Source organism: Sciurus vulgaris (assembly GCF_902686455.1).
Source record: "Sciurus vulgaris genome assembly, chromosome: 10".
NCBI lineage: Eukaryota > Metazoa > Chordata > Mammalia > Rodentia > Sciuridae > Sciurus > Sciurus vulgaris.
This window is the reverse complement of record NC_136470.1, coordinates 17404881-17419605: the sequence shown is the minus strand read 5'-3', so window position 1 is coordinate 17419605 and position 14725 is coordinate 17404881. Positions and strand designations below refer to the sequence as shown.

The 14725-nt window shown below is 38.8% G+C and overlaps 1 protein-coding gene across 4 annotated transcripts in view; it reads right to left on the bottom strand.

Annotated features, from left to right (window-relative positions):
* The window catches only part of ADAMTS5 (ADAM metallopeptidase with thrombospondin type 1 motif 5), a 49818-nt gene that overhangs the window by 15184 nt on the left and 19909 nt on the right, over positions 1 to 14725 (bottom strand). For all 4 annotated transcript variants that reach the window (XM_079156435.1, XM_079156432.1, XM_079156434.1 and 1 more), the window contains 4 exons: positions 10589 to 10756; positions 2714 to 2997; positions 1113 to 1296; positions 585 to 760 (listed from right to left, as the gene is read on the bottom strand). In XM_079156435.1, the coding sequence (XP_079012561.1) occupies positions 585 to 760; positions 1113 to 1296; positions 2714 to 2997; positions 10589 to 10756 (812 nt within the window). The remainder of the gene's footprint in view (positions 1 to 584; positions 761 to 1112; positions 1297 to 2713; positions 2998 to 10588; positions 10757 to 14725) is intronic.

Genomic DNA, 14725 nt, shown 5'->3' with positions numbered 1-14725 from the left:
TTGAAAGTTGCTGCACAATAGTGAAAGTAAGAAAGGGAAACCTGCAGTATATTTTCTAAGCAGAAAATGCTCATCTTTGAAAAATAAGGGATAACCACAAACATAAAATATATTTAACTGGAAGGACACGGATTCACATTCAGGGTCCAAGACTTATTCAAAAGCTTGGTCAGAGACAATGATCTTGATGCCCATCTTCCTGACTCAGCAGAGTCTGTCTTAAGTAAATGACAGAAAAATAGAAAGGCTGCTTGCTTTATATTCCCCTTTGCAAATGTGCCTAGGAAATACTAGTTGTTTTCATGGCTATTTTGAAGTTCAGGTCACACTTTGCTTTCCCTGACAGTGAGTTATAATTTTCAAAAATAACTTTTAAAACATTTACTTGTTCTGTTGAAAACATAATTTTTATTCATTGTATAAAGTTTTAAAATATAAAATTATAGAGATGAAAATAAAAGTCTCCAAAATTCAAACCGCCCCCAAGATAATGACTGCTTACGTTTGGCATCTGTAGCCTTCATTCTACCAAATAATTTGCACCAAGGATACCTTTTGCTTTTGCACAGGCAGAGTGTAGTTACCTTTGGAGAAAAGACCACGTAGTACCCGGTGCCCTTGGCTCTGCAAGTCAGTTTACACACATCTGCTGGCAGGACACCTGCGTATTTGGGAACCCATTCTACAAATGTTTTGACTCCTTTTGCATCAGATTGATAGCCGTTTTTGGCCTCACATTGCTCATGACGAAAAGATTTACCTAGGGTAAAAAAAAAAAACACGTTACTTTAACATTTGACCTGTTCTGAGACTTAGATGTAATCTTGTACATTTAAATATTTAAGGAGATGATGCTGACTTTATCACAGAGCTTCTTTATGCACCAGTGCTCAAAGATTTTATATATACAAAGTTGAAAGCAGGATCATTGTCTTTCAATTCCCTGAATACACTAACTTGTTTATAATAATTTAAACATCACTCACATGTTTGTTATGGATTTGCATACCATTGGAACTGTGTAGCATCATGCTATTTCTTCAGCCTCTCTATTTCTGTCACAGTTCAAACACATGTGGCATAGGGTAGTTACTGACAGGACAGTAGCATACCATTAGGCGGGCAGGGCATGACACTGCAGGAGCGGTAGATGGCTCGCTTCCCTGTGCAATAGCGGCCACTGTTTCTGGGTGCAGGGTTATTGCAGTGGCGATAGGCAAACTGTACACCTCCCCCACATGAGCGAGAACACTGGCCCCAGGGTCCCCAGGACCCCCAGTTGCCATGGCTTGATGTCTGAAATAGAAAAGATAAGGTTTTTTTTGTTGTTGTTGTTGTTTGTTTGTTTTTAACTCAGGAGGAAAACATTCAAAGGTACCTTTGGAAATAACTTGCATGTAACGGGACGGTGGAAACTTCATGACATATGTAGTTACATTTTCACGGAATTGAACATGGTCATGCTCTGGAATTGCAACCCATTTTCAATTCTAAGCAATTCATCTTTTCCCAGTCTTTAAGTACTAAGTACACCACAAAGAATGTCTTCTATTTTCTATGGGCATTTTAAATCATGCTTTCTGATATTGTACAACTCTGTTGGTAACCACTGGACCTTGTCCTCTTTCCGTAAAATCTGATCTCACGTGTTTGATGAAGTGCAAAATTTTGATGGCTTTGCAGGAGGCCAGGCATTGTTTGGTTGAGTCTGCATGTCCATGTCTTTTTCCCCTGTTAGACCCGAAACTCTAGGGTCCCTCTGATGACCTCATGTTTCTGTCTGTCTGTGACAGACTCTGAACCATATGTAAATGTATTTGGCTGAATGAGATGGCTTGGCTGAAGTCCTAATTAGATGTGACTGAAACTGAAGGATACCTGGAACCTTCATGCATGTACCCTACAGGGAAGGAAGAGCTCTGTGATGACAACCTAGGTCTAGTCCCGGGAAAACACTGCAGAAGGAAGCCAAGGGACTCCCAAAGGAAAAATTCTGCATGCTATTTTGCCCAGGGAAAGTGTGCAGAACTACTTCTGGCTGCCCGTGTCAGGGTGTCTGACAGTGTTGAAAGATTGGTGTTGGTGACAGCCTGCAGAAACACAGGTGATGAACACAAGGCAGCACTTCTCCAGGACTCTGCAAAATCTTCCAAGTGAGAGTGAACACTCTGTATGATCTGGCCTTGAAAATGAAGGGGCAGTTTGTGACCTGACCTGGGACTATGCATTTAGTGCAAACCTGTTTCCCGGGAACAGCCGGAGGTTACTGCAGTTCCTCAGGTTAGATGAACTTGCTACCAAGGGAAGAAACGTGGCCATTTGGAGCTTGCCAAATACATGTAAGGACCATGGCATTGACTCTCCTACCATTTCCTTACTAAATTTAAATAATTACATTAAATATATAGTTTGGAATTTTAGCAAGAGGAATCTGAAAGTGAGCCTTCAAAAAATAATTTCTGGGGCCCTACTTGGGGTCTCAGTCAGACTGGTTCTGGGTCATACATTTATTTGTGAAAGGCTATAATTCCTAAAGAAATTCCTGTTGTCAAATCTTCTCCAGTGTTTGATTACTGAAGGTGGCGAGGGCAGGTCAAAGGTGAAGCTTATATAGATGGGGGGAGGGAGAATCTTTCAACCAAGAAATAAAGCCCTCTATGACAGTGCCCAGGCGGGCCCATGCTAGGTCTCCAGGCGTTGGGTGACCACTTACTGAGTAGTACTTTTTCTTGGTTTTGTCCACACACTTGCCCTGCAGGCAGATTCTCCCCTTCCCACAGGGCGTCCCTTCCACAGCCGGCAGCTTCTTGGTCAGACACACCATCTGTCCCTGGCGCACCACGGCGCACCAGAGGCGGGCACAGACGTCCATGCCGGGACACACCGAGTACTCGGGGCCGAAGGTCAGGTTGCACTGCTGGGTGGCATCGTAGGTCTGTCCTGGGAGCTCCTCGGGGCCCTGGATTTGCTTCCGTGGTAGGTCTAGTAAACAGTTACCTAAAAGAATAAACGAAATTGACCACTGCGCGAGGTTTGGGATTCACATCACTGAGGTGAGACATCTAAAAATGAAAGACTCCAGGAAGGGCTTAAGAGCCATGCACCCACAATCTGCAGTGTGACGCCTGGAAAAGGGGCTCTGCAAACAGCACGGGCGGCGCGCCTCCGACTCAGCAGCGCCCTCCAGCGTCTTAGCGGGCGATGCGCTGGGGAGTGCCTGCAGTGGAGGTGGGGCTGGCGGCATATGAGTACACGAAATTATTTGTAATAAATACTTTGAAAATAGCCATTGTGCTGAAGCACCCTCCCCCCAAAATTAGGATGGACCTAGAGGAGATCTGATAGTGTACTTAATAGTAATAATAAATCCTCTACAACTTTAAGAAACAGAATTTATCTTTGGTATTCTCTTCTTTCTCTTCCCTTGGTGTCTATTCTTTGGTGAACAGGTATCTATTGGGTGTTTGGAATACATTTTTCAAAACCAAATTAGTGTCTTCCTGCAAATACCAGAGATCAGGGTGGTGACAGGCAAGCAGGAGTGAGATGAGGAGTCCACAAGAAGCTGGGACACAGATGGAGCAAATCCACAGGTGACACATGTCTCTCTGCCCTCACAAAGCATGCCTAAGAATTCCTTCCCCAGTGAGTTGACTCCATTAATCTTCTTTTGTCACATACTCATGCATGCACTCTGCCCATCTATTTATTTTTTTTGTTTCCTTAATTTTAGGATTTATGCACTGATGATAATAGCAATGAAAACAATAATGACATACTGTTCTCAGGTATCTACATGTAATAACCTATTTAATCCTCACAAGACCCCTATGAGGCAGATTTATTTATTTTGCTTACTTTATAGATAAGAGAACTGAGGAACATAAGACGCAGATCATTTACCCAAGGCCACAAGGCTATTAGGGCCTCATGCCCAGTACCTGCCCTCATTGCAAGCCAATTTGCCTTCTGTAAGCATGTGGAGATCTGTCTTACACTGCTGCTGAAAGGCAGGCATGCTAATGGTACAAACAACTGGTCTACCTATAAGGCTAGTGAAACACTATCAAGGTGCATGCCATTGGCCAAGGCAGTTACCCTCTCCCTAATTCCCAGTGAAGAAAATCATCTCTTCTCACTATCATAGTCTAAAGGTAAAATTAGCAAACAAAGATACAAAGGGAGAACAGAAAAACAGGAAACAATGATAGTTCTCTGTTCAACATATCTATCTATCAACATTTTAGATGTATTATTCTTTTTATTCAAAAAATTCAAATCCTTACTTGCTACTGAGAAGTGGCCCATTTTAAGTGTTCTGCAAATGTTTTTATAGCTACATTCAGGTTTCTTCAAAGTGAATACCTTAGAATTTGTCCATCTGTGACAGAGGCATTATATGAAAATAATAAAGAGCAAAGTTCCCATTTAACTTCTGTGCCAGGGTGTTTGAAGAGGTAAAGCTTCTGAAGGGAACTCAGAAAAAGCATTAAAAGTAAGTGGCCTGCCAAAGAGAACGTGTGGGAAAAACATCAAGTTGAAAGGAAAACATCCACATCAAGTTAATAGGAAAGAATGATAGGAAAACCTCACTAAGCTCTGTTTACAGGACCAAGATGAGGCACACAGAACTCCACGGAGAGTGTTATCTTCATTGCTACATGGAAAAAGAACGCAGTGGAAACCAGGAAGGCTTAGCAGACTGCTGATGTTTGAAGACTGTCAACAAATCTGAATCAGCAAGAATGCTTTCCAATTCCTCAAAAGTGCTGTTTTAAGAAACTTTTAAAAAAATTGTACTACAAGGCACAGATCACGGAATTGGGTAAGCAGATATGATCTGGGAAGTCTTTACCGTGGGTGCATGTGGCATGGGTCTGCCTCACTTATCTTGAGCCAAAATGAGTCGCCACCTTTCTGTGGATATGAAGTCACTGACACTGGCTGTGCCTCATCGGCTGACAATGAGTGAAATCACCCCACAAAAAGGAGACTTGAAGATGTGGTCGCTCTTCATGACACTTCATTCAGAAATACAAATTTTGTAAACCAAGCACATTTGCTTCGCTACTACGAATTAGGTATATCAGATCTTTGATTTTTTTTTTTCTTAGCGGTTGTGTGAAGATGACCTTTGAAAATAAAATGATTTCTTTCATTAATTGATTGACTAACTTATTACCACCATGTTCACAGTCCTCGAATGTGTTACTGCACCATTTCTGCTGACTCTGAGTCATATAGTCTATGGATGTCTTTTTCATGTTGACGTATGTCCTTCTGCAACAAAATAGTATGAACGTCTCTGCGTAAAGGCAGACCCATTCCAAAGTCATTATACAGCATGATTCTGAATCTCATAGTATAAAATATTTAAAATTGAAGTAATAGTGTATTGGATACACATTTTTTTCTTTTCAAAATGCACAGTTGGAGGGAAAGGGAAATTGATCAATTTTTAGGATCATTTATATTGACCTCTATAGGCTCCTGACCTACTTCTGACTTTCTCTTAATCTCTTATTCTCAATCACTTTTTCATATCTACTTCACATGTATAGGAAATTATCCTAGTCTGAAATTCTATCTGGGCTTTGCTACCAACATTTACTTTTTTTGTTTTGTTCCACAAATTGCCAGTTTGCTTCTTTGCCCCTGCCTCCCTCTCTTCTTTCCTTCCTTTCTTTGCTTTAACATATTATGTGTACAAAATGAATACTTTATAAAATAAAGTCAAAAGAAATCACATTTTTATTGTCCATGGTGAATTAAATGTTTAAAATAGGCAAAATATAAAAAAGTGAAATGAGGTAATTTGAAAAGGATGCAAAAAGAATGTGGCTTCTCTTTCTGGCCACCGAAGTCTATCAATGAGGTGGAAGTTAGCTCTTGCCTCCAGGTGATCTCTGGTTTTATATACCTAGTTTATAGCACTATTCATCTCTCATATTAATGTTGAGTGGAAACTATCAGATGAAGATTGCTCTATATTTCCACTTTTCTTCTGTATTTCCAGCACTGTAATTAAGTTTCTGTCTTTCTATCCTTTTCAATACTCAAGCATAAAGTTAAGAATTGACCTAAAATGTCCTTTGCATAGAAGAAATCAATCAGTGTTCCCACTGAAGCCTCCAAAGAGGACCAACAGGACTGCATATTTTCCCTTGTTGCTTCCTATCTTCATGTCCCTGCCTCTGTGCCTCTTTTTTACTTATTTTTTTTTTTGGGGGGGGGGGGTCTTAGCTTGAATATCTGGCATTAAAAGAGAAATGGGTGCATTTGCCTGCTATTCAATGAGTTATTTGGGAGCTAGTGTTAGATAAAGGAACAAAGGGCACTGACCTGAAGTAATAGGAGTCTGTGAGTGAAGCTGTAAGAGGCATGAGGTGCACATCAGCAGATGCAATGGCAAGGAAATAAAATTGAAAATGCTCCACCATAAAGGAGGAAGCAAAGCTTTTGAAAAATATAGGTCACCCCAGCCTTAAAACATCTCATTTGCACAATAAATAAAGAACATTTATTGTGAAAATCAAGATACAACCATAATGCTCTGAATTTTGCTAACTACCACCTTAAAAACTGAATGTTTAGCTCTTATGCTAAATTGTACAATCAGATAAGCTGTAAAGTTGGCAAAAGATTCTGAGACCTGGTTTTCCAAAACCATTTTTTTTTAAAATCTAAAGTTCAGTGTTTAGTGAGTGATTATAAATAAACTGAGCTCTTTAAATCAACTACATATTAATATTTCAAGATTGTCTGCAGATTTTCCTTAGCAGCCTGTGTTGTGGGTGATCTTGAGCTGTCCCTACCTAGGTGGTGGCCTTTCTTATCATCTGGCACTGTGGACTTGGGGATATAGCAAACACAGCTATCTTTTTTGGCCTCAAGGTTATTAAGCATTGGAGAGAGGAAATTCAATAGTCTGCTTTCACTGCACAATTTCTCTGCCAGTGCTTACCTTTACTTTAGATCACACTCCCAGCCAGCTTGCCTAGAACTAGGGGGTATAAACACTCAGGACTTCCACAAGTCTCTTGGCCAAGGGTGGAGGAGTCCCAGGGGAAATGGCTACTCCTTTCTGAATCACAAATCTCCAGACACAGCTACTTTTGAGTATGCACATTGGCTTCTTAACCATAAACTAATTGCTGCATATTTCTTGTTGGAGCTAAATCAGGAAACACTCAGTGCTAATGAATTTAAGTTTGGCAGTGGTTGAGTGCTACAAATGTCCAGCCACTTATAGCTAATAATTTTTAAAATAAATCAAGTGCTTTGAATTTAGTTTCTCATCTCTCCAGCACTTTTAGAGGTGGGAAGGGAAGTGATAAGATATTACACAAGAATGCATTTTCCAGATACGGTACTCTTTAGATACCAAGATACCATCAAAACTTACATATGTTTTATGGCTGGAGATGTGGTTCAGCGACAAAGTGTTAGCCTCACATGTGTGAGGACCTGGGTTCAATCCTCAGCACCACACACACACAATTACACACATTTTGTGAGAATACCTACTTAAAAAATAGTAATTGCTTTGCACTCTTTATATTACTTTTACCACTTAACCTTCCTCAATAACAAAAAATCATTTTTTTTTTCTGAATTTATTCCATTATGCCAAAACATAGCGGTAGCTTTAGGGATAATACAAAGAGACCCCTTGGAAAATGGTATCAGACCACTGGACTTTTTATATTTTGGGGCTCTATTTTACTGCTTTTGTTTCTTCTTTATTGTTAAACAGTGCTGTTTCTTGCCCTCAGTTTACCTGTCTGAAGTCTTCTCCACTCCCCATGACCCTTTCATTGTTTAACATTGTTAGTGGTCTAGGAAATTAGAGCAGAAAAACAGTAAAAGTGTAACGTATGAATGATTGGTATCTGAGTGGAAACCTACATAGCTCCCTAGGAGTAAAGTGAAAGGTTTCATGACAAGGTTCCTGAAGTCTATTGGTCTCTAGACAAAGATATTATGCTCATTTTCCTTCCTTCCTTGGGCTTTGACATTCTCCTTGGTTTGCTCCTAAGTGCCTTAGTTCAAATGTCAGAACCTCAATCATCTAGAAATTGGGTTTCCTGGTTCCTATGACTTCCTTTACACTTAAAATGACTCAAGTCAGTTTTTGCTGGTGGGGAGTCTCAAGTAAAAAGTTATTAAACTGTCTGAATTCACATTTAAATAACAGTACTCTAGAGTGTACCTGCTTAAATTCTGTGTATGCTACTTTGAGAAGAAATGAAACATAATTTAGTTTTGCCACTATTTCACACTATTTTCCTTTATTTTTCATCATTCTGATTTAATCACTATAAATTAGCTGACTAATTTAATTTATATATTTTAGGTGACTCATCAAATAGAATTCTTTGCTTTGGCTGGAATAAAACACTGCCTAAACAAACCAACATATTCAAAAGTGAGAGAATCTAAATTTGAGGGAAAAAGTCAATAAATAAACTGAACATTTTCTGTTCAAAGAATTCTGGTAACTGAATATGTTTATTTAACTTGCATCCAGGAAATTCAGATGATTTTAATCAGCACAAATGAATAAGATAATATATCTACAAAAAATTATGTTTTTGTTCTGTATCAAGAATCCTTTTGAACAGAAACTGGATAAAAAAGAAACATGTAAATTTCTTGTACAACTGTTAGAATTCAGAGCATGGACTTCTTTAAATATAGAAATAATGTTTAAAGATGAAGATGAGGCTGAAAGCTGATTTGCTGCACAGAAAGCAAAGACCATGAGTTCCAAAACATGAAATAAATGAATCATTCCAAAATTATGGCAATAAGGAACAAAATTCTGCACAGCATTGTAATTAGTTGACCTAATACTTGCTCAGGAAAAAAAATTTGGTCCCATTTTAGCCGTAAGTATTTGCTGTCTTAGCAACTAAATCCATTCATTTAATGAGTCAAGGTTTAGCTCAACCTTTTGGAATGTACAATGTGTGATTTTGAAATTAGATATTAATGTTATTTCATTTTCAGCAAACTTAAAAAAATAAAACAGCAAAAGTAATATTTGGGATGAAGTGCTAAGGTTCCACTGAAGACAGACTTTATCTGACATTGACTTGATCCATGTAGATAAAAAGATAATTAGATGAAGATTTAATTCAGGACTTTATCAGCATCTAACCAGCATTGTACACTAATAAAACATAAATGCTCATTTTATTATTAGTCTAAGGAAAATCTAATACAGTGATTCCTAGTCTATTCTGAAGTTTTTAAGCGATTGGGCTGTCCTTTCAACTAATAAGCAGCATTTATTTTGTATTGAGAAGAATTTAACACCAAGCTGGACTCAGGTTAGTTCTAGGGATGGGAAATGTAAATAGCAGCAAGCAGCAAAAGCCTTCACAGTTCATCAGTGATGTAGTGTGAATGAATGAAAGAACACATTCTGGCTATTTAACATCAAAGAACTGTGTAGCTGAACTTCTTTCTGTCCGAAATGAATTTAACTATCATTGTTTTGACACTGTGTAGCCGAAGTTCAAGATGCCTAACACTCTTAAGAAATTACGAATATAATAAGTCTTAACTTTTGTGGATTTGGGAAAGGCCATCATTACAGATGCTGAACCATACACAAGATAACTTTATGAAAAATTATTATGGTATTTGATTCAACCACCAGTTTTACAAAGAGAAAAATTTTCAAAGAGCAAAAGTGAAGAATATGCCCTTTTTCAGTAGATCAAGTGAAGTGAAATATGTGATCTCTGAAGATGGCTCCCTGACTCTAATGTGTCCACTTCCTGGTTTCCTATTATTTTTAAGTAATAAAGGATGTGAGAAAATTTGCAACAGCTTGTTTCAGAAGTTACTTAGGGGTTAGGATTTATTATTTCCAAAATTATAACTTCCTCTGTATTTCTATATAATTTATGGCTCCGATTCTAGTCTTAAAGAGTTTAATAAAGTGTATACTATACTCTGAATTATCTCTAAAGGATAAGCCAAAGACTTTCTTTTGAAGTTCTTAAAATGCTTTCCCATCATTGAGATTCCTTTTCTGTTTCTGTTCTGCAGTTTTTATTTCACTTGCAGGAGAATCTGCTGTCAGAATGAAATCAAATTCTTCCAGTCAATGAGAAGCTAGAGAGCTTCCTCTGCTGGTTTCATGTTGCCATAAAGAGAATCCGGTAGAACTGTCACCTACACCTACACCACACCCCTGTAATAGGCATGTAACAAATAATTCTGAGAGTTGTATTAATAGCAGGCAAACCAAGATGTCTGCCAAAGTTCTCACAGGAAGCCAGTGGTAAGAGAGGGAATAAAAGCCAGGCTTTCAGGGCACCCGCTAGGCATTCTGTGTGGTCTCCCACACGGTTTCTCTTTTGAACTTTACAATTCAAAAGCAAAAATACCATAGCTATAAAGCCACCAGGGATGCTGGCATTACACACCAACAGACAATCAATTTCCTTGCTCCTATTTTGACACCGTCTGAACCACCATCGTTTTATGGGAAGGCAATAAAGTAAAGCTCCTAAGAATACCAGCCTTTTTTTTTACTTCCCGTTGAGTCTCTGTTGTCCTGAAGGATACATACCATGGCCATCATCCAGGAATTCTGTGATGGTGGCTGAGGTGCATTTGGACCAGGGCTTGGATGCATCAATGCTGGTTAGGATGGAAGACATTAAGCGCTTATCTTCTGTGGAACCAAAGTTCTCTTCACAGAATTTGGAATCATCATGGGAGAGGCCAAGTAGATGTCCTAAGGGAGAGAACCAAGGAAGCACACAATATGGGAGTGAAAAAAGGAACTGCAAATGACGAGCAGTTTTGCAATTTTATTTTTCCCTGACAATTATGCTGACACTTGAGTTTTTTGTCCCCCAATTATAAATGAGTTCATTTTAACTTCTTTCTCACCCAAAGACTGCACTCTAGGGAAATAAAAGCTGCATCTAGTTAGTGGAGCCATTACTTTGGGTGAACATTTGGAAGAAAACTGAAAAATTAAACTAGAGAATGGATAGTCCCATAATTCATCTGGCTCACATATGCTCAATGACATGTAGAAACAAAGCCTTGTTTAGAATCTAGAATTTGTGAGGCAACTGTGGGATTATGTCATAGCCCTCACCACATATTATTTTGATTGTCTAATTTTCTGCCTTCTCTGATCGACCCTAAGCCCCATGAGATCAAAGTGCATCTGCCCTCAATTCCTGGTTGAAACCTTTGCATTTAACTTAATGCCATGCAACTTGCAAACACTCAAGAGATGGTTCTTGAATGTCAGAGATTCATTTTCTTGATCAAGGACATAGGTAGTTATGTGAAATGGACTGGGAAGGCAAAGATAGAGAAGGGAAGTGACTAGCTTTTAGGTTCCATGCAAATGTAAGCTTATTTCATACTTTCTTTTTGTTACTTGATGAGCTGTGACTCGTTACTAGTTTCACAAGCAGAAAGCTTATTTTGAAAATATATCCGTCTCCATTTAAGAAATCTCTGAAAGCTCAAGATGCCCTTCATGGAGGGTTAGAGACTGCAGAACAAATAAGATCCTGGGAAGTGATTGATCAGCCAGGTGGTACTTGTGCTTAAGCTTCTCAGCCACGCTCTCTGTAATCCCAGCCCACACCATGGCCATTCCATTAGTCAGATGCCATTACACACAGCACATCAGCACATTCCTATAATCTGAGTAAATTGCTTTTTATTACCTAATATCAGTTTTCAAACAGTCTAAGGATGAATTGACCTTCCTCAATAACTCTAAAAGGCTACTTTAAAAAAAAATAATTCAGGTAAGCACTTCTAGCATTTTGTAGAAACTCTAAAAAGTAGAAAACAAATCATCCCAGCAGCGTTTTTTCCCAAAGCTTTCGAGAATCCTATGAAATCCCACTGAAAAGCATGTAGAATATAGTATAGCAAATTGATTACTTCATTTTCCTTTGATTCCTGAGTGCCAAGTACAGAAACTTTGGCCATTCAATCGGGAGTCCAGTGTACACCGTAAAACTCAACAGAGAGGAAATCTTTCACGCTGCATTCCGACTACTTTTGGCCAACTTGTTAAATCACTGACACCTCATAACAAAATTATTCACTGAGCAGCTGACTGCTGTTGTGGCTGAAATTAAGTGGCTAGGGCTCGGTAACCTTCCAAGTCTCCACATATTTATGCTATTTATTCAGTAATTGACTTCAATAGTATTTATGAAACTAGCAAGGTCTCTCTGGGAAACCCTTCCACTGCTATGCTGAGTTTGTGGTCAGCAGCATGAATGTGCATCATACATTATACAGTATGTCCCATAACATGCATAGGCAGATCAAGAGGGGGCATCTAATTTTTGAGCTGTGTGTTAAGATTTTCAGGATCACTGATCACAGAAAAATAGAATCTTCCTTAAAATTACTGGAAGTCACGTCATCAAACACTTGCAGAGAATCCACTGAGCAGATCCTGAACTTTCCAAGGTAGAAGCTTTATCAGCTTGCACTGTGGGAGTTGTGTGGAAATTTTAAACTTAAGTTTTTACTCTGGTATGTAAGAGAAAAAAGAAAAGTGACCCAAAGTAACTTCTGTAACATGATATATATATTTGAATCCAGATTTTCTATTTTGAAAAATGTGATATTTGCATTCTATTTCATAAGATATTCATATGTGTTAAATGGAGTAACAGCCTTTTCCTCCAAATTGATATAAATAGCATTTTCCACAAGCAGTTTTATTATTGCATCAAGGGATTTTCACTTCATTTGGAGGGTAGATTTTAGATTTCTGATTTAAAATACAGGCCGTATGGCAAACATCAAATTCACTCTGAGGGGCTGGGCAAAATACCTTGTTTTTTTTTTTTTTTCTTTTCTTTCATATAGAGGGTCAAGGCATATCAATGTAAAACATTTTAATTATTTCAGCAAGGCATCTTACTTTTAAAATATTTGGCACAATTTAATGGATCATTGGACACGTATATGGCATCATATCATGATTATTTTATTTTTTGCTCCCCAAATTTACTAGTTAATCCATGGAATTTTTTTATTTATCAATTTTTAGTGCATTATAGTTATATGTAAGAATGGGATTCATTCTGACCTACTCATAAAGGCATGTAACAGTTTTCTCCATCTCAGTCCTCAGTAACTTAACTGCCACTGAAGTTACATCTAAGAAATTCTACCAGAGAAGATTGCCATTCTGATCATGCACAAATCTTAGCTCCACCTACTCGAAAGCTGAAAGAGATGTAAGTTTTGTAAGATCCCCAAAGTCAGGAAGAAAAGGACTGCCTGGGGGTCATTTGAAAGAGCAAATGAGCGTTCTGCTCTCCACAGGGAAAGCCAGTCATTTGGCTGAGAGAGGTACGCTCTCCGCAGGGCAGCGAGAGTCACAGGCAATAGCAAGAACATGTGAGCAACCCCAAAACAGGAAGCCAGTTCCAGAGGGGCTGGAACCAGGTCACAGTGAGAGACCCATGTGACTTCCCCTCAGGAGCTGGATGGGAATTTGAAAAGGAAGATCAATGTGAGGAATGTTTGGATGCTCTTCAGGAAAGACGTGACACACATACTAAAGGATGCGAACAACAAAGAGGAGTGGAATTTTTAAAGTGTGAGTCCCCAATCAGTTACACTAACATGTCTGATGTCAGTCTTAAATTTCCCAATATTCTTGAACCCTGGAATGGTAAGGTACATATACAAGCATGAAGATACTTTAATGGGATGCTTACATGAGAGAGAGCACTATGCTACCAAAGCTTACTAACGCTGGTAACCCTTGATCTAGGAAATTAAAATACAACATCACAACTGACAACTGTGTGTTTCAAAGAGTTGTGAAGGGAATCAAAATTTAAACTTATCATCCAAGAAGGACCTAAGCTTCTCAAACATCTGCCTTATCAGGGAAAAATTTGTTCATAAATCACTCATGGGGATATTCAAAATGAATGGTGTGGATTGGAGATGAAGGATTTCTGAAACAGCCAGGCCCCAGAAGTCTACCTGAAGATGAGATTTAGACATTCATGCCCCAGAGGCTAAAACAGCTCATGAAGCATCTGAGGAAGTTTTGGAAAAAGTGTTTACAATGCTAAAGTAGTTCGTTGCGTCCATTACGTTGTATTTAATGGTGAGCTATGAGAGTAATTCAGAGCAGCAAGACTGGCTGAGGGGACACAAGAATGGAATCAAGAAACCCGGGGAAAGGCAATTCATGCCCTTGAAGAGATGAAGCATTTCCTTCTCCAGAGTCACAGCGTAGGAACAGAAGAGGGAGGAGAATTGGGAGCTCAAAGAAAATCTTTGAGAAAGCTCCTTCAGTAAAGCAGGGAGTGAAAACTAGAGAGAGAAAAGGTGGAGGAGGACTTAGGGGCAGCCATTCCCTATTGGGGCTTCAACCAGATATCATGAAGCCGTGTTTTGGGGAAGAAACAGTATTTCTATTGAGAGCCATTTTTCATCAGCAGACATGCAAAACACTGAAAAGCAGTTTGCTTGAGCAATTCTGTTTACAATACTATCTTTCATAGAGAATTCCTAATTCTTGATGATGTAATTGGAAACGTCTCACCTGAAATCCTGAGATAACGAAAGGCCAAACAGCCTTATGTAGTGAATTCACTTGATAATGGTTTCTAAATAAAATAAATGGGGGAGTGGATGAGAGAAAGAAGGTAGAGTAAAATTTCCGGAATAATGCAACTGTCTAATT